General features: G+C 33.7%; 1 protein-coding gene across 2 annotated transcripts; it reads right to left on the reverse strand.

The window, feature by feature from the left end:
* Positions 1-458: 458 nt before the first annotated feature.
* FATB (fatty acyl-ACP thioesterases B) lies at positions 459-5,288 on the reverse strand. Of its 2 annotated transcripts, none has more exons than XM_086602657.1 (7): positions 5,055-5,288; positions 4,150-4,671; positions 3,914-4,047; positions 2,657-2,770; positions 2,333-2,504; positions 2,126-2,194; positions 459-971 (listed from the first exon to the last, which is right to left on the reverse strand). In XM_086602657.1, exons 2-7 carry the CDS (start codon positions 4,636-4,638, stop codon positions 720-722), a joined length of 1,230 nt encoding a protein of 409 aa, XP_086458783.1. In that variant the 5' UTR covers positions 4,639-4,671; positions 5,055-5,288; the 3' UTR covers positions 459-719. The 2 variants fall into 2 exon arrangements, with proteins under 2 accessions (XP_086458783.1, XP_086458784.1); XM_086602658.1 differs by lacking the exon at positions 5,055-5,288 and adding an exon at positions 4,863-5,052.
* Positions 5,289-18,934: the final 13,646 nt, after the last annotated feature.

Raw genomic sequence — 18,934 nt, forward strand, 5'->3', positions numbered from 1 at the left:
AAGCGGACTAATTTAAAGTTCAAAGCAACTTTATCTAAACGGGTCCAATAATCCAATTATGTGGGCCTTTAACCAATTGTCTGGTTTTTGTTTACTGCTATGGACAAGTAAACAATTAAATGATAAAAGAAATTAAGTTTCACACGTGGAGAGAGGTTTGGTCGCTACTGATTACCTAATCTTACCTGTTTTTATTCCTCTTCTAAAGTATTCAGAACCGCACAACATGGACAACCATTTTGCACATGACCATCAATCTGGACAACTACTTATGGACCCACAGAACACAAACAACATCCATCGATTTCTCTGCTGTATCCGGGTCCAAATCTCCATATACATCATTTCCATATTCTAAGACTGTCAAATAAGATACAGCTTTCATGGGAATTTTCTTCTTTTTTTGTTTCTTTTTTTTTTCGAAGAAAGAACTATGAAGTATGAACAACAACGCTCTGTGAAATAACTTCTCTCTCCAATTCATTTCAGTAAATAAACATGCCACTCCAGGTAAAAGACATACATCAACCACTAATTACATAGGCTTCCATTTAGTAAAACAACAAAAATAAATAAAGAAAAAAATATAAAAAATGAGAAAACAAAAAAGAGGGGTGGGGTAAAAGATATCTGAGGAAATATGCTGGATTCACAAGAGCAGTGTGAGATACATAGATAAGACGTTTGCTACCAGGAGAAGAGAGCCAACACCAGGTTTGCTACATGCTCTCTGCCGGAATTTGCCCCACAGATCCATAGTTGTTAATGCGCTTAGGCCTCCACAAGGTCCTTCCGCGCACAATTTCAGGTCCGTTCTCCAGACGAAGCAAGTGAACACACTCAGGCAGATCATTAGCCCCATCCTTGCTGACAGCAGTCAAAGATTGCAGCACATTGTCCTTTCGACACTCTTTCCTATATTCTAGAGCAATGCCTGCAAGCTCATGATTCTCCAGCATTGAAATAGAACTCTGCAACATAGATATTATTGTTCAACCTCCAACACAACTATCAGACTAAAACCAAAAAGAAACAGACTACAAACTTTGTGAAGGAAGACAAATGGAAGAGCCTTTATTTATTTTAACTTCTTTTCGGTTTTTCCTTTTTGATTTGGGTGGTTTGGGGAGAAAGATTTGATTCCAAAAGTATTTTTCTGGCACAATGAAAACGGCTTCAAAAGAACGTAGTTAACAACACATTCCATTTCATCTGAAACCATGATGCCATTAACCTACTTTCAATATACAACCATCAGTGTTGTGAATTAAGCTCTAGTAGCTACTAAAGATTGGAGTTTACAGCACTACTCTAGATGGTCAACAGGTCTACAAGCATTTGGAGAGGGCTTGCAATTTTCTTTATCAGCATTCAGTAAGAAAAGTAAGATCACATTCAAAATGATGGCAAGTATTCATTTATCCTATGAACTGTTAGAGCAGTGCAGAAAACGGAGGTACTACTGCTCAGGAGCAATGGCAAACTTCATAACTAATAAGCATAAACAACTGGAATAATGCCTAATAATTATAAACAACTTCATAACGCTTCTGTTTCTGTTTCCTAATACTGATCCCGAGACACAATACCCAGAGGAAAAAGAGTACACTGCTCAAAGGACTTGTAATTCGATTACTCTTCCACAAGTGATTTAATAAAAGGACCGCATGATTCCAGAATAAACTCTTCCACTAGTCAACTTACAGAAAAGGGTGATGGCAAAATAATAACCACTAGTAGGTATTTATCATAACAAACAAAATTAAAAAGCTAGAATTAGCCCTTAAAACCCCGTGTTTCCCTAAATAAGTACAGCAAAACTATGTCACAGATTTTACTTGAGATTTGTCAGCAGTGGACCTAGAACTGATCCAAAAAATAATTAAGTGTGATATGGTTAGATATGAATCCCAAGCATTTTCTTATCTTATTGGAAGGTGACTAGCTTCCCATGGCTACCAGACATTCCCTACTATTTTAATAACTCCTTCAGAGTTGCAGAGCCAAGTAACAACAAGAAATGAGAAGCTATTTACACAAAGATATAAGCTTAAGAAGAGAACAAAAAAACACCAGAAGAAAGGAAGGTGGGGGGGGGGGGTGTGATCCAGAAAAGATGAACTACCTCAAGAATCCAGCCAATGTACTTGACATTGTTCACATGCTGATTGAGATCCAAATCATTCCACCGAGGCTGGAGAATACACAATTAAGGTGATTATGAGAGATGTTTTTTGTAACATGGTTTCATTAGAAGAACAAGTTAGCGAAGGCCAAAACAATTGGTAGAAAAATAAATATATAAAGCCTTAATACTCCCCATCTGACTTACAGTTAATCCTGTTCGGACATAATCCGCAGTGTCATCATCGAGTTTTGGTAGCTTCCTGCTATCTTCCTCAACAATAGGAGGACAGTCCATATAATAGGGTTCTATTTCTACTCTAACCTCATCTGGAAGCTTAGATAGTTTCCTTGTACTGGTATTCATCAACACCCACACACTGCATCACGTAATAACAAAAATCACGGAATAAAAAAAAAATCAATCAGCTAACCCAGCGATTTCCATTTGGTTCCAATAACAGGTTAAAGAGATCCTGCTGATATAGAAAGTAATAACTTTAATCCAGTGAACTTAAATGAGTTTTCGAACCTTGACGCTCGTGCGAGGGTTTCACCAGAAATACCATCGCGGATAAGCCAATCACGCCGCATACCATTCTTCCCGTTTGGAGCAACCCAAGTATCTACTTGAACAACATCACCCCTGCCAAGGCATAAAAGGAAATATATAAGATTTATTTCTTTTATCACACATATATAACATGTGTCTTTTGAAAGAGTCTTTTACACGTTTCTCCAAAGGATCACTCAAGTCTTCTAGCCACCGTGACTTAATAATTGTAGGTAAGAAATCATAGATAACCGTGCTTATAAGTTATAACTAATATATCATCCACAAAGAATTAAAATTTCAGATTTTCAGCAGCTATAACATCTTTAGAAGTTGTTGGCATCCACAGTTTCATTGAACATTTGCACTAGTCAGTATTAGCAGTCATCTTCTTTTCTTTAGAATGAATTTTAACATGACAAAATTACGTATTGATCTTTATTGTCCAGCTCTTCAATGAACATGCAGAAAGTGATATGTGCATTTAAGAGAAGAGGCAAAACTCAAAAACCCTCCAGAAAGATGTCAAGTGACCTGATATCCAATCATGTACAAGGGGGGCAGAAAGAAACCACTTGTACCATCTTTTCTTTTTTGCAAGAGCAAGCTGGGTTTAGGTGGACCACTACCAATTTTCATACTGGACCACTACTCGTCTCCATAAATCAAAACTTCCCTCTGGTGCATAAAGTACCCTACGGCATATATCGGTTTACAAAAGAACCCAGCTGTTGAGAGAAAGGCATTGAAAACCAAGCTACAGTTATTAGCTAAATAATCTTGGCTTGGTTGGTCCCCCTGTATATGTGATTATACCAGACTCATTTGAAGCAATTAACTATCTAAGATCAAATAACTCAACAACAGGACCAAATTAAATTGTTCTCCTAGACTCGTACGTTTACAACTTTTGAGATATATTAATACTGATTACCAATTGTTTCAGCAGCTATTCCAAATGTGTCTTTTAGGTTATATTTTAGTAATTTTACGCATTCTACTCTACCCATAACAAGTTCCAAATAAAGATTCCACATCCACATTGTATGAACTTCTATATCCATGATTTTCCACTTCCCCACAGTAAAACAAATACATTGAAAAATATGCTTTAGTTTGTATTTATTTATAGAAGAACCCCCTGTGCAACTATCAAAATTGAGGACTATAAAGCAGATGAAAGGTAATCAAATGTAATGAGCCAAATGAAATATGCTAGGAAGTGAAGAAGCTTACCAAGTAGGATAACGATTCACAGAAATCTGCATTTTAGCTACCACCCAAATCAAGTTTCTACTGGTCATGGCTTCCGTTGAACCAAAGCCATCACCTAGCAGCCCCACAGTCTTAGCATGATTAAGAGCTGTTTCCTGCACATACCAAAGTCATGTAAGAAATCAAACATACTTAAGAACAAAAGTATACACATGAATACTACAACGCTATACAAAAGTTTTTTGTTTTTTCCTTGCCTGTAAATGGTTCATAAACGATTCTATAGACGTAGTCCCATCAACCCCTATCTCATACGATCTAATCGAAAAATTCTGTTGAAAAACAAGTCCATCCTGAACTATCTTCCCTAAACCAAAAGGATCTACAAGCATATCAGATCTCCTTGGTTTCCAATCAAGAAGTGTCCATTGCTTCTCAGCTGCCAAAAACATCGCTGTTATAGCAGTAAGAAGAACACTCCAATCAGGTAATTGATTAATAAACGTTCTAGCCGGTACTGATGACGTAGACATCTCCTCATTCTTAGCTGGTGGATAAGTAATTGTCCCATTAATTTTAGGTGAGGCTTGTGCATTAGCCTTAACTTTCAAACCACCAGACAACGAAGCTGGTTTCGAAGAATTGATACCCCTCGTTTCCAAATTATCTGATCCCCCCTTCATTGCCGCCTTTGTAGACGAGGACGCAACAGGGAAAAATGCGGCTGTGGCGGCGGTGGCAACCATCACAAATAACTCTTGCCTAAATTTCCAATCACCCTTCAAAACATAAACAAATTCAAAAAATTATTAATATCCTCAAATTACAAAACTAACATAAATTCCATTATCTAACGGATCTAATAAACCCATCCCATTTATAAAACATTCATTTGGAAACAAATTTTTTTCAAACAAGAATAATGTGAGTGTCATAAATTTTATCCGCCAGGAAAAACACAAACTTTTACCAATATCCAATCATATAAAACGAATATAATGTGACAACCATCAATTTGTCCACATTTTTTCCAACAGATCTGAACAACCCCTCATTTACATATTTCAAAAAAATCTTTACATAAAACCACCGTAATGAATGAGCTTAAAATACGGACAAAAAACAAACACTCTAACAAATGAGACAAAAGTATCAGCCTTACCAATTTTCTTTTTCTTTTTTTTTTTTAAATGAAACAACAACAATTGTTTTCACTCTCTTTCTTTTTCAAGGGTTTTCGGGTTTTACGGGAGTTTCAATCTCAAAAAAAAAAAAAGAGCGAAACAAGAAACCGGGAAACTAACGACACCAAGATGAAGAGAGAGAAATAAGGGAAAGGCGAAGAGATGTTTGTTTGTGTTTATTAATAGAGTTTTTTTTTTTTTTTTAAGTGTGCAAATATTTTGTTACGAGACACTTCTATATATACTCGCCACCTGTACGTGCTTCCCTGGTTCAAAGTTCAAGTACGTTAGTCAAAGTGGAATTGACTTACTTGGCCTTGGTTATTCATTTGAATTACGTTGTACACGTTTGACGTTTTTGTAATTAAGAGAGATGGAAATGGAACCACTTTGGTTCAACTACTCATTCGGTTTGCACCATAAAAGAGTCGTTCGCATGGAGTTATAGTGGTGGAGCCCTAAGGTTATTAGGCATGGTGTTGTGCATGGGTCACTAGTCTACCTATGTAGACTAGGTAAATTTTTATATTTCTGGAAAATCTTCTGCTCTGCTCTCTCTGGGAAATGTAAGCCAGTCTGGAAAATATAGATACTTTTCGAACTAGACCTTTGATTTTTCGATGATGTATATGTGAGAATATGATTTCATAACAATGTATATCACAAAATATCAAAGGGTATGCACGGTCTACTCTTTCTAGCTCAATATCTATCTATCTATATATCTATTTATATATTAATATGAAAACTCTTAAAATGAATATTTTTCTAGCTCTCTTAAAATTCCACATTATCCGTTCCAATTATAATAAGAATTCTTCTCTTATTGAAAAAGAAAAACGGGATATCCCTTCTATTAAAAAATATTCTTGTTCAAAAATAGTACTTTTAATTAAAACAAGAATCATTTTCCTCTTAAAAATAGGAATCACACTTTTAAATTGAAAACGGGATCCCTCTTCCAATTAAAAATTGGGTTTTTAAAACTTAATTAAAACAATTTGTTGATAAATTAAATCAGGTTTTTAAACTTTTGTTAGGAAATTTTTATATGTATAGTTATGATTGTTGAATGTATAGTTATGATTGTTGAACAAATTTTTTAAAAGAGTCAGTGTGTATGCACAGGTCTATTTTCTAGTTAATATATAAAGCTCCCACAAGTGGTATTTTTTTAGCTCTCTTAAAATTTCACGTCATCAACTCCTATTAAAACGGGAATTCCTCTCCTATTAAAAAAAAAATCTAACACTTCTAATTAAAATGGAAATCATTCTCCTATTAAAAATGGGAATCACACTTCTATATTAAAATGGGGTCTTCCCCCAATTAAAAAACGGGTTTTTAAAACTGAATTAAAATAAGTTGTTAAGAAATTAAAATGGGTTTTTAAGACTTGATTAAAATAATTTGTTATTAAATTAAAATGGGTTAGTGACGAAAACAGAAATCATGATTTATTACAAAATTTATATATGTATAATTATGATTGTTGAGCAAGCTTTTAAAAGAGCCGATGCGCGGGTCTACTTTATAGTCAATCAATATATTAATATTAAAGTTCTCACAATGGATATTTTTCGAGCTCTCTTAAAATTTCACATCATCAACTCCTATTAAAATAGGAATTATTTTCTTATTGAAAAGATAAATTTTTACACTTATAATTAAAACGAGAATCTTTCTCCTATTAAAACGGGAATCACACTTCTAAATTAAATTAACTATTAAAACGGGATTCCTCTCCCAATTAAAAAATGGGTTTCTACCACTTAATTGAAACAATTTGTTAGAAAATTAAAATGGATTAGCAATGAAAATAGAAATAACGATTTGTTAACTATAAAATTTCCATATGTATAGTTATGATTGTTGAGCAAATTTTCAAAATAGCCGGTGTGTATGCACGGGTCTACTTTTATATATTAACTTGTTAGTAAATTTTGTAGAGATGTTCTTTATGGTTAGTAGATCATATGCACAAAATATTAGGTTTTAAATCATTTTGTATGTGAAGTTGTGGGTTGTTTTATATTTTGTACTTATTTAAGGTCCCTTTAGGAGCCGAGCTGTGTGTGTGTGTGTGTGTGTGTGTGTGTGTGTGTGTGTGTGTGTGTATATATATATATATATAATGATAATGATAAAGTCATTCCCGAGCCACTCCATCGACTTACAAATTGAATTAAGACCTGAGTTTTTTGTGGATATGATGTTCTTACAATAGATATCATGCCTACGAAATTTTGTCCGATTTGGATATGTCTAACCTTGCGAAAACTAGTATTCAATTTTGAACATTAATCTAACGGTCCAGAATTTTCCGATTTCATAATAATATTTGATTAGGTTATACATATTTGAATGAGCCGAAATTTGGTGGGCATGTTATTCATGGTGGGGAGATCATATCTACAAAATATCAGCCCTTAATTCAATCAGTATGATGGGATATGGTTTTGTACGTTTTGGGAGTGGCTATAATGGGAGTGGTTCTATCCCTCCACATATGGGAAGGGATAGAGCTACAAGCACTGTAGCCACATTATAGGCACAGTCTATCCCAACCCTCTACTCACTTAAGATCTAACGAATCCAGTTTTAACTCAGAAATAAGGAATATGCACTGTAGCTACAGTACATAATTTTGGAAACTTGTTTGACTGCAACCAAAAAAGAAATTGAACAAAATTTAGATCGGAAACACCTTCTTCTCCACTGAAACATTCCTTTTTCCTCTCTCTCCAAAATCACAATACACCACCACTCCAAAATATTAAAGGAATGGATGACTCCTTTATTAGATTAGATTTACCCGAACCTTTCTAAACACCGCACAATTCAGCTGTCTGCATCTTAGATTCTCTAGAGGTACTATTGATGATGCTCTCGCGTCTTCCAACCTTTGAAGTCTCTGCAAGCGCAACAGGTCAAAAAAAAATTTCCAAGAGATCGGATTTGGCTCGATTGTTTCAGGATCCTACTTCCACGACATTTTCAAATGCAACAAGGTGTAGACAACCAACAATATTTCTCTAATGAATGAGTGTTATCACTACACATATTGCACATAGTTCTTTCTATCTACAATAACAAAAATCAAAACAAACAAACATCCATTTAGCTACAGCGAAAAACATATACTAAATTCAGTTTGCATCTTAGATTTCTTTCCATCTACTAATTACAGTTAATAACAACAAATGAAGATGAGAGTAAAACCCAAACTTGATTTTAGTTATTTCCACAAAACAACAACAACTAATAATAAGATTTAATAATGGGTAGGAAATCGAATATTATGTACAACCATAAATATGATGACCAACATTGAAAAGATTTAAGGGTGAACAAATAGTACGTTAATAATTAAAGAGAGAAGTCGATTAAAGATCGAGAAATAAATAAATTGAGAGAGTGAACTACCATCTCGAAATTTACCTCGAACGAAGCACACAAACCGAAAGAGAGAAACCCGCTCGTGATAGTCACCAAATTTTGGAGAGAAGGAGAGAAGAGTGTTTCACAATAGAAGATCGATCTAATTTTGGAGAAGAATATTTCAGAGAGAAATAGATCAATCTTTTGTTTTTTGGTTTCGGTCAAATTGTTTCCCCAAAATTACCCCTCCTTATTTTCACGTTATCGCAAAATTAGATTATGAATTGAGTTTAAGTCAAATCTGTTGGATTGGAAACAGACAGATGGATGGGATTGGTTGTGGCTACAGTGCCTGTGGCTCTATCCCTCCCCTATATATATATATATATATATATATATATATATATATATATATATATATATATATATATATATATATATATATATATATATATATATATGTGGGAGATGATTATTAAATTGTTGTAGTTATTTGGGGTATGTTGTTGTTTATTTGGGTGTGATCTGAATAAATCAATATAAAGAGTTGAAAGTGTGAAACTCGCCTTAATTATATCATTTGTAATATGTGAATTGCTAATTAATGAAATCATGTAGATGTTGGACTTGTACACGTTGATGCTTAACAGCTATAAAAATCACAATTCCTTAAAAACAATGTATATATATATATATATATATATATGTGGGAGATGATTATTAAATTGTTGTAGTTATTTGGGGTATGTTGTTGTTTATTTGGGTGTGATCTGAATAAATCAATATAAAGAGTTGAAAGTGTGAAACTCGCCTTAATTATATCATTTGTAATATGTGAATTGCTAATTAATGAAATCATGTAGATGTTGGACTTGTACACGTTGATGCTTAACAGCTATAAAAATCACAATTCCTTAAAAACAATGTAGAATTGTAGGTTCTACAAACTTCTACCTTTGACATATGTAGTTACACACATTTAGAGTTTTTCATAATGCATAACAACTTTGATTTAGGGTCCTATTATTGGTACACCCCAAATTGTGTTGGGCAGACTCTAGCTCAATTTCAGCCCAATTTGGGGTCTGTAATTATGTTGGGCACAATATAGACTCCAATACACCTCCCACCACCAAAGCCCGAACAAAAAGAAACCGGAAAAAACTGGTTAGAATCAGTTTCTTATTTCTTCTCCTTCGTGCCTTCTTCTTCAATTTCAATTCGCTATGTCGAGAATTCTCTGAGCCGTTGCTGCCATTTAGGTGTTGGGAAAGTTTCAAGCTAGATCTTGATTTCTTTAGAGTTCATAAATTTCATATACAAATTTTCGTATGTTGGGTGCTTAAATTATTGATATCTCACTCTTTTGCTTCTTTTGGATTCTTGGTCTTGTGCTTTATGCTCTTTGGTTTGATTTGAAGTTGAGTTTTGTAGAGGTTGAGATAATCCAGATGATATTGATGAAATAGAGCAATCTATGTGCTTGAATTTGGTGTGCGTGCTTCAGGGATTGTTGACTGTAATCCAAATTGTAAAAAGCTGAAGACGACCCAATGTTTGTTTTGTTTTTAACTCATTGAATTCTCTTGTTCTATTAGGAAAAAGGTTAACCAGATCCACCACCAAACTTATCAAGTCAGTACAAAGAGAAACACAAGAAAGCGAAGAAAGACATTATTCTATTTAGTTATTGTCATATTCGTATCCTGTCTCTAATTTGCGATCCTTTTTAAGTTAAAATTTTCATAGACTGCTTTTTAATGGAACTTCATCCTGCAACCCATTTTCATTTAATTTGCTTGGTTTTTGGAGCGGTATTGTAGTTTCGTGAGAAGGGTATCCATTTGACCTACGGGTATCTTTTGAAATAATATGAAACAACTCAACCAATGTCGCCCAAGTCCAAAATTCTAGCAAATTTTTCGAGTGACTCCCACATGCATGCCGCATTTTCTATTTCGAAACGATTTAGCAGTGTCGCTCTAGCTTCCCCTAAACGACTTCACTAGGTTGATTGAGCGAACTACATAGCAGTATTTATGGGCGTTTAGAGATGTTTGTTTTTGGAAATTTTTAGACTGAGAATTGTTTTTTGGAATTAGATTTTAAGAATTATCTTAGAAAAGGGAAGCCATTTTCACATTTGAATTTGTAAAATTTTAAACATTTCTTAAAATTTTGTATTTTTATTGATCAAATTTTGAGTGGATTATTTTTTAATTGATAGCAATTTATTAATATGGGGTGAAGCTAGTTTTTTCGCGAATTTCAAATAACCTACAAAATTTCAAATAACTATGTATTTTGTAATTTGTGTGATTAATAATTTCAAACTGCACTGCGGTGTAATGAAAGTGGAGCTTAAACTACACAACGGTGTAGAGAAAATGGAGTTCAAACTACACTATGGTGTAGTGGAGGTTGCAACCCGTGCTAGTTTTTTTTTTTTGGAAGTGAGGTCTTTTAGGGTAAGGGCAATAGGAGGTTGCAACAAGTTACCCTTGATGTAGGGGGTGCCCAACACAAAACAAGATTTTTAGGATAATAGCAAATTTGTAAAAAAAAAAATTGGGTCTGCCCAAGTGCCCGACACAAAATGGAAGGTGCTTGTAGCGAAAAAAAGAAAATGGAATTAGGTTTAGATTTATTAGCCTGAAATAACTCAAGTTATATGTAAGTCATGGCCTTTTTAGAAAGTCTGTACGTGGAAATACAAAAAAAAAAAGGTTTTTTAGACATACCCCCCATTTATATTTGGGAATTAGACATAACACACTCTAATTTTCTTTAGACATGCCCCCCCCAACTTTAACGTTTGATGTTGGTCAACTAGATTTGACTCTCATTGACCGTTAATACAAGTTTTATATTTTCTTCCAATAAAAAATATAAATAATAATTTAAAACTCCCATGATGTAATACCGAATATGCCCTCAATGATTTCTATTTCGCATTTGCTATTTTAAATCAAAGTATTTATATTCTACTATTTAACAAGTATGAACCGATGAACACACTCAACGGGTGTTTAAAATTTTAATTCATGTATTTGATGACAATTGAGGGCATATTCGGCATTTCATCATAGGAGTTTTAGATTATTATTATTATTTTATTAGAATAAAATAGAAACCTGGGCTAACGGTCAATGAGAATCAAATCTAATTAACTGGCATCAAGCGTTAAAATGGGGGACATGTCTAAAGAAAATTAGAGTGGAGGGTTATGTTTAATTCCAAAACATTCAAATTTATAACACGTGCGTGAGCGGTGGCAAATTAGCAATTGCATTAGCCTCAATCAAATCGTAATATTAGTTTTGTAGTTGGTCATTATCCATTTTTGTTAACTAACCTTATACAATACAAAAATTGAGAAAGACAAAACGACACCTATGTTTAACTTCTTCAATACTTCCTGGGTTGAAAACTTGTCTTGAGATGGAACAGGACATTTTCGAAATTAAAAACCTAAACGTTTATAGTTTGCAACAGTAAAATTAACACGAGTATGACCACGGGGGATTCACTATCCATACGTATTATGTTCATTTACTATTGTTTTCTCTTTGTTACATTTCTTTACTCCATTGACGAAATCATTAATAATATAATCAAGATCAATTACTTTAGTTACTTGTCACTCTCAAATTTCTCATATCATTTCATTATTCAAATTATTTTTAGCTAGAGGTTGTTCGCTTAACAATTTTTTTACCTCCGCATTTGACTTAATATTGGTCGCCATGTATGTTCCAAGAAACACAGAAAAATCAAGACAAAAGGTACAGGGGTGCACGTCCATTTTCAGTGGCAATCGTGTTATTTTAGGAATTCCCCAAGGACAATTTTATATATTTGGTTCAATGAGAATGATTTGCGGTGGATGCATGTGGCTCGAAAATCCACGTAACGAGTTAGTTTGTTACCTACAAAGTACAAACAATGGTATTAATGCTTTGAAACTGGCTCAGCTGCACCAACAGGCGAGATGTAGAACAAGTTAGTCACTAGTATACCGCAAAATGGTGTTGCCGAACAAAGTTAAAAAGATGGAAAGAAAAATATCATTAAGAATGAAGGAAAAATCTTACTATATAGAAAAATATGGGGTACGATGAATAGTGTTTTCATGTATGTCACAGAGACATTTTGGTAATTTTACATTCTTTTTTATTTTTTACTTTTTTTTTGTCATTTTGTAGGAACAAAATTGTAGTTTTATATTTTTTTTAAATTAATTTCTAATCATAAATAATAGGTCTTATATTTGGAAGGTTAAATAAATAGGAGTAAAATAGTTTTTTTCACATATGTTATAAGAGTTAGTCTTTAGTGCGCGAGATGTATGGTGCGCAGGTAATGTGGGCCTTTGGATCAGTACTTTTGTCATGCAATACACACGCACCCCTTGGTATGAGTGGCCCAGATTTGTTAGCATATCATACGACCTGCACACCATAGATTTAGCCATGTTATAAAGGTATAATTGTAACTTTCCTTTTTTAAATATCTAAACTTTGCCGTTTTTGTAGGTCTCTCCTCATCACGTGAGAAGTTAAACAACAGCTGCATAGTTGAATACGTGAGAAACACGTGCCTTTTGCTAGTATGTTTTAGGAGATTTGGGAGTTATGGGGACAGACGGACAAAGTGGGTTTAAGTGCCACTGGGCCAAGACCTTACTTCGTTCGGGGCTAGTTACGCCAAAAACAATCAGTAATACAAAGGGGGGGGGAATGACTGGAATTTTGGTGGCCCAAACCCAAACCAATCATGAGGTTATTAAATCAAATTTTTGTCACGTGTTTATGTTCAACATGATCTATAGAAACCCAGGGTTAGATAGACTAAGGGCATATGGATCTTCAAATTTGAAAAATGAAAAAACACCCTTCCAATGCAATCCTATATGGGCTTCTACTATTATTATTATTATTATTATTATTATTATAGGAAAGTGTTTCCAATATTATTATCTGAAGTGTAAAAGAAAATTTCGCGCGTAACTTATAGTTTCATCTCAATTGTTTTCAAGCAAATATATAGAAGGAACGCAGTTTGTAAAAGGTTGTTGTTTTTGGATCTCAAGCTATCCCGGGTTTAGACGAAAAATAGCAAAATTTGACACTAAATAAGGCTCTAACTTGTGAGCAATGAATCCCAAAGTCATGCTCAATACCACCATTCGTTCCATTCCCACGTGACTGAAAGGTTTTAGAGAACCTAATATCTATTTGGAAAATTACCTATAAGCTGTGGTATAATTTTTAGGACCAGTCAAATAGTAATCAACAATTTTTGTTACAAAAAACCAGACTAATTAATTAGGGGGTCCATTTATATTAATGCAATGCAGTGTTTTATTACCCTTTTTTCTCAAAAATACCATTTTTTAAAAATTTAAAACGGTGCATGATTCTCTCACTACTCAACAACTTCAAAATCAAAAAAGAAAATTTGGAGTTTGGAGTTTGTGTAGAAATTTTAAAGTAACATTTTAATTGGAGGAAATACTTTTAATTAGAGTGCTTATTGGTTTGATAAGATAAAGAGGAGAAAAGGTGAATGGTGAAGTGAATAAGATGATTGACTAAGAGAGAAATAAGATAATAGACGTGGAGGGTATATGTGGAAGAAATAAATATTTTATGCTCCTTGAGTGAGTTTTATCCAGCTCCCCATAGTTAGTATGATTTTTGGTAACAAAAATTATAGATTACCATTTGACTGGTCCTAAAAGTTAGACCGACCACCTAATTTTTGGTCATAGAAATTTGAAAGTTCCACCCACAAGTAATTTTCCGATATCTATTTTATTTAAAGCTCCACAATGTAGAACCCCACTTTTAAGGTTAATGTGGCCCTCTATTTTGAGGGCTGGCTGCATTGGTGATGCCCTAAGCCTACTAAATTTCGGGTTGCGCTCACTTCCTTTGATTATTTCCGTGTTTTGAACTCACCCCATTTTCAAATTGTTGCCTAAAAAGTGGTTATAAGAAATAACAAATTGAGTCATGCCTTTTCAAATCCCTTTTGTTTAACCCCATGTTAATAAGTTCGCAAATTATTCGTGTTTTAAACACGAATATTAGAAGTATTTTTAAAATCAAATTAAATGGGAATAATTCGGATTCGGGAATAAAAAGTATTAATTAAATGGGTAAAGTTCGGGATGAATAATTCGGCCAAAAAAATTGAGATTTTTATAAAATTTTATTACAGAAATTCCTATTTGTGATGATGATTGATGAGATGTGAATTTTAAACGGAAATTTGAATTGTTTTTATTGTTAAAGATGTTTGTTTTAATTAGAACACTTAATATAAGTAATTTCATATGGTTTTGACCATTTTTTGGTGAAATGAATGTGGTTAATATCTACAAAGTTTTACCGAATTTTCACAAACAATTGTTTAGATGAATATTTCTTGTACTGTGAATATTTGACCGATTTTTTAAAAATTAAAATCGAATTATATCGGATTGATTCATGTTCCAAATAATTCCTATCCCTGAACTTACTAACTAGGGTTTAACCTAATCTAAAACTTAGAAATGCCCTGACGATTATGGGTTTGTTTAGTGTTTTTCTAATATATATCCCTAGCAGTCCGGCTTGTCCTTAAGGCGAAAAAGGCCACCGCCTAGGCCTCATTTTCAAGGTGGTCTTGCAATCTCCAAAAGTTTCATGGAAATAGGCATCATCTCTCCTAAATTGATAAAATCTCTAAAAGATTCCATACAAATAGGCCTCATCTCTGTTTGGTCGAGCCAGCCCTGATCCCTAGAACCCCTCCTTGTAGTTTTATCCGTACACTATATTTTGTGGATAATTGTCCGACGGTCAATTAGTTGCACTTGGTATGCCAAAAAAATTCGGAAGCTTGTCCATCATCTAAGAAGTAAGACCGGTGTATTTTAGAGCTTTGTGTTTTGGTTGGAGCTCTATCAGTGATTATGCAAATTCAAAAGAATTTTATATCATTTCGCGATTAAGAAAATTGGTTGGATTTAGCATTAGGCACGACTTAGGACTGAGATTTATGCCAGCAAAGAACCAACTGTCGAGAAGCCACATGATTTGTTCTTCGCTTTGTACCATTAATTCTCTGCAACGTTTGTTTAGTACGTTGCACAGTTTGCTTCTTGGGGTTTAATTGATACCTGCTACTGATGGACCTACAACCAAACAACAGTCTGAATGAGGCTTGTTAGAGCATTTTCAATGCAAGTCAAAATAATCCCCCCTTTATCACCTCCATGTAGGCAGTTATTATCCTTCTTTTTACCGTTTTGGTGAAAAATAAGGTGAAACTGTGCAATGCAAATGTGAAAAAATATCTCGGACGGGATGTTGGATTCCGTCTGGACGTAAAAATCGAAAAAACACTCCGGAATGAAACATTCCGTCTGAAATTTAAAAAAAAACCGAAAAAAGTTGAAAAATCATGCGAGACGGAATCCAACATCCCGTCCGAAGTTAACAAGTCAGCCACTATCTCGGTGATGAGTTTTACCTTGAAATCAACTTGGCAAAATATTCATCAAATAATCACCTCTGCATTGCAGATTAGTTTTTCCTCAGAACTGGTGACTATAGTCACAAACCCCTTGAAATCCCCTGCATTGGGAATGCTCTTAGTGATTGATATGATTCCATATAATTATAGTAACACTATGGTGCAACCGGCCTTCTCTTAAACGGACTAGTCCGTTAACGGATGTGATATTTTGGACGGTTTATTTAGTGTCTTGAACAATTTTTTCATTTATATTTATTATATGGTCGTATACAACACACTAAATAAACTGTCAAATACACTAAATAGCTGAGACACTATATAACATGTACATGAACCGGACAATCCGTTTAAGAGAATTCCTGTATGGTTATAAACCAGGTGTGATTGGCCCGCCACAAAAGAACCAAAAAGTGATTATCGAAACAAAGGTGTGATTGGCCCGTACGCCCATGGTCGAAAATGCTGAAACTAGCTAGTTGCATTAAAACACCGAACATTGATGAACAAATGAGTTTCAATAAATGCCGCATTGTTCGGAGCTCTCTAATTACCAATGCTTCCATAATCATGTCACGAATGGCGTAACCATGGGGTACGTTATTTTCGTAGCCCCCTAAGCCTTTAGTCTTTAGATGTATAGTGTACTTCTCAGAGTGTATACGTAGGCACTCCAGACCAGTCTCCAATTACACTCTAATACCAATAGCTTTGTCTAGCAGTTGTGACGATAATTATCAAAGAATGGCTTTAAGCCAATTATCACCATATATAAGCTAATTGGTGGGCAGCAGAGTTGCAATTAAGAAGCAAACGGGTGAACGCAAGCACACAAGTAAGGAAGATTAGGGCCTTAAGGTTCACTTGGGAAGACGACCATCTCTTTTCGTGTACCTCGTCTAATGTACACTTGATTTTACACTTTAATTTATAGACCATATTTATTGGATATTGTATTGCTCCTTAGAATCTGAATTATTTGGGGTACGTGTAGGAAAAAAAAAAGATCTCTCCTATCTCCTAAGCATAAAGATCGAAGAGCTATCGAGCTTCAATAGGTCCACTCTGTCCACAGACTACTTAAGGTATCATGTCACACGTGAAAATACAAGGGTGTCATTAAAATGGATTCAAGGGATATGACGGAGTATCCTTTATATTTTGACAGAGAAAAGGGCGCCCATCTCTCATGTGCATTGATTAGTTATTAGAGTTAGACGTGGAATAATAATAGTGGAAGATGGTTCATCCCGGCCATTTCCCTATTTATTAAAACAGGTATGGCTGTCTTTATCACTCTAAATTTCTGATTGTACAAATGTTGAGCACTTGATAGAAGAACTTCTCTCTCAAAAAGGTCGAAAGCCACCGTTTTATGGTTGATATTGAATGAGACAGTTAACTAAGAAAGAGGCCGAGGCCGTATCTATGACTTGAATTCGTAACAGGACCCAAGTACCTACCGACCATGGCTAGTTAAGAGGGAGTTGGGCCTAGAACGCGCACTCGACCTAGAACACAGTTGGAGAAATACCAATGTCACACGCCAATCGCCATGTTTCCTAGGTCAATCATTTGGTCGATCACTGTGGATTATCATTTACATTCTGAGATTTATCGATTGAACCAGGACGATATATTCATTGAGATAACTTCACAAGAAGACCACGTGAGGGTGCACTTATTATGTTCTCCCTCTCTTGTTTAGTTGTCAATTTGTTATATCAATATATTGATAGTGCCAAACATTCTGTAAGGTAGAATCAAAGACGACAAAAAGACCGGAGCATTATATAGTTAGGATTTCGGAAGCATAATACAAAATATCAGGATATGAGTATTTATCGATATTTAATTTTTAGATATGTATCGTGGATATATCCTCTTTTTTGGAGATATTTGATATTGTTTCACATGTAAATATCGTGAAAATATTCAAAATATCGACAAATATCGTGGATATTGTAGATATTTCTTGATATATCTTGATATATTATTTATATTTATTTGAAATATAATGGTAAATATTAAATAAAATTATTATATACACAAAATATCTCCAAATATCCCAAATATCACAAATATCATCAAAATATCGTCGATATTTGCAGTCGTATATATTTCTGAACATATCGTGATATTTATATATCTTTCTTTAAAATCTGGATAGATATCCCCAAATATCACGATATATCGAGATATTTTGTACTATGGTCCGAAATAAGGTTCTTAGTAGTGTAAGAATAAAAAGTCATTTAATTTTATGGTTTTGGTTTTTAAAATTGTGAAATCTTACCCATAACTACCGGTTCTTAACGGATATTTTCGGTTCCAGTTTTTCATTTCGGTTATTAAGAGATTCACTATTTATACACATTTTTATTGGTATTATTAAAAAATATGTACTAAAAATATAAAAATATTAGACGAACGAGTTATTTTTTTAATATTAACATAAATAATTGTCATTCAATAATAAATTAAATAAAACCATATATTTAAAATTATAAGCTATATTTTTATATTATTTATAACACTAAATAGTAAATACTATAAAAACTACACATTATACTAATAAATATATTTTAGTAATATATTAATAAATGTTTTGAGTTTTTATATATTTTATTTTAATATTTTTTAGTATGGTTTTTTTATTCGGTTCCGATCCTATTCCAATTTTAGTACGAGTATGCGAACCGTGTTACGCATCGGTGTTTTTTCAAATCTTTAAACCTATCGCTCTAACATCTCTCTGATAGTATGATTTTTTGAATTATAGTTATAATCTAAAAAATAATATAAAAATATTAGGAGGGGTTGAATATAATTTGAGTGACGTGAATGAGGTTTTTTAAATTATTTTAAATAATATGAAGCTAATTCTAATTTCAATAAAGTGAGAGAGTTTTTGGTAAATTGTTTAAAAAGGAGGGAGCAGATTAGAATAATT

The sequence above is a fragment of the Coptis chinensis genome, chromosome 3, assembly GCF_015680905.1.
Source record: "Coptis chinensis isolate HL-2020 chromosome 3, ASM1568090v1, whole genome shotgun sequence".
NCBI lineage: Eukaryota > Viridiplantae > Streptophyta > Magnoliopsida > Ranunculales > Ranunculaceae > Coptis > Coptis chinensis.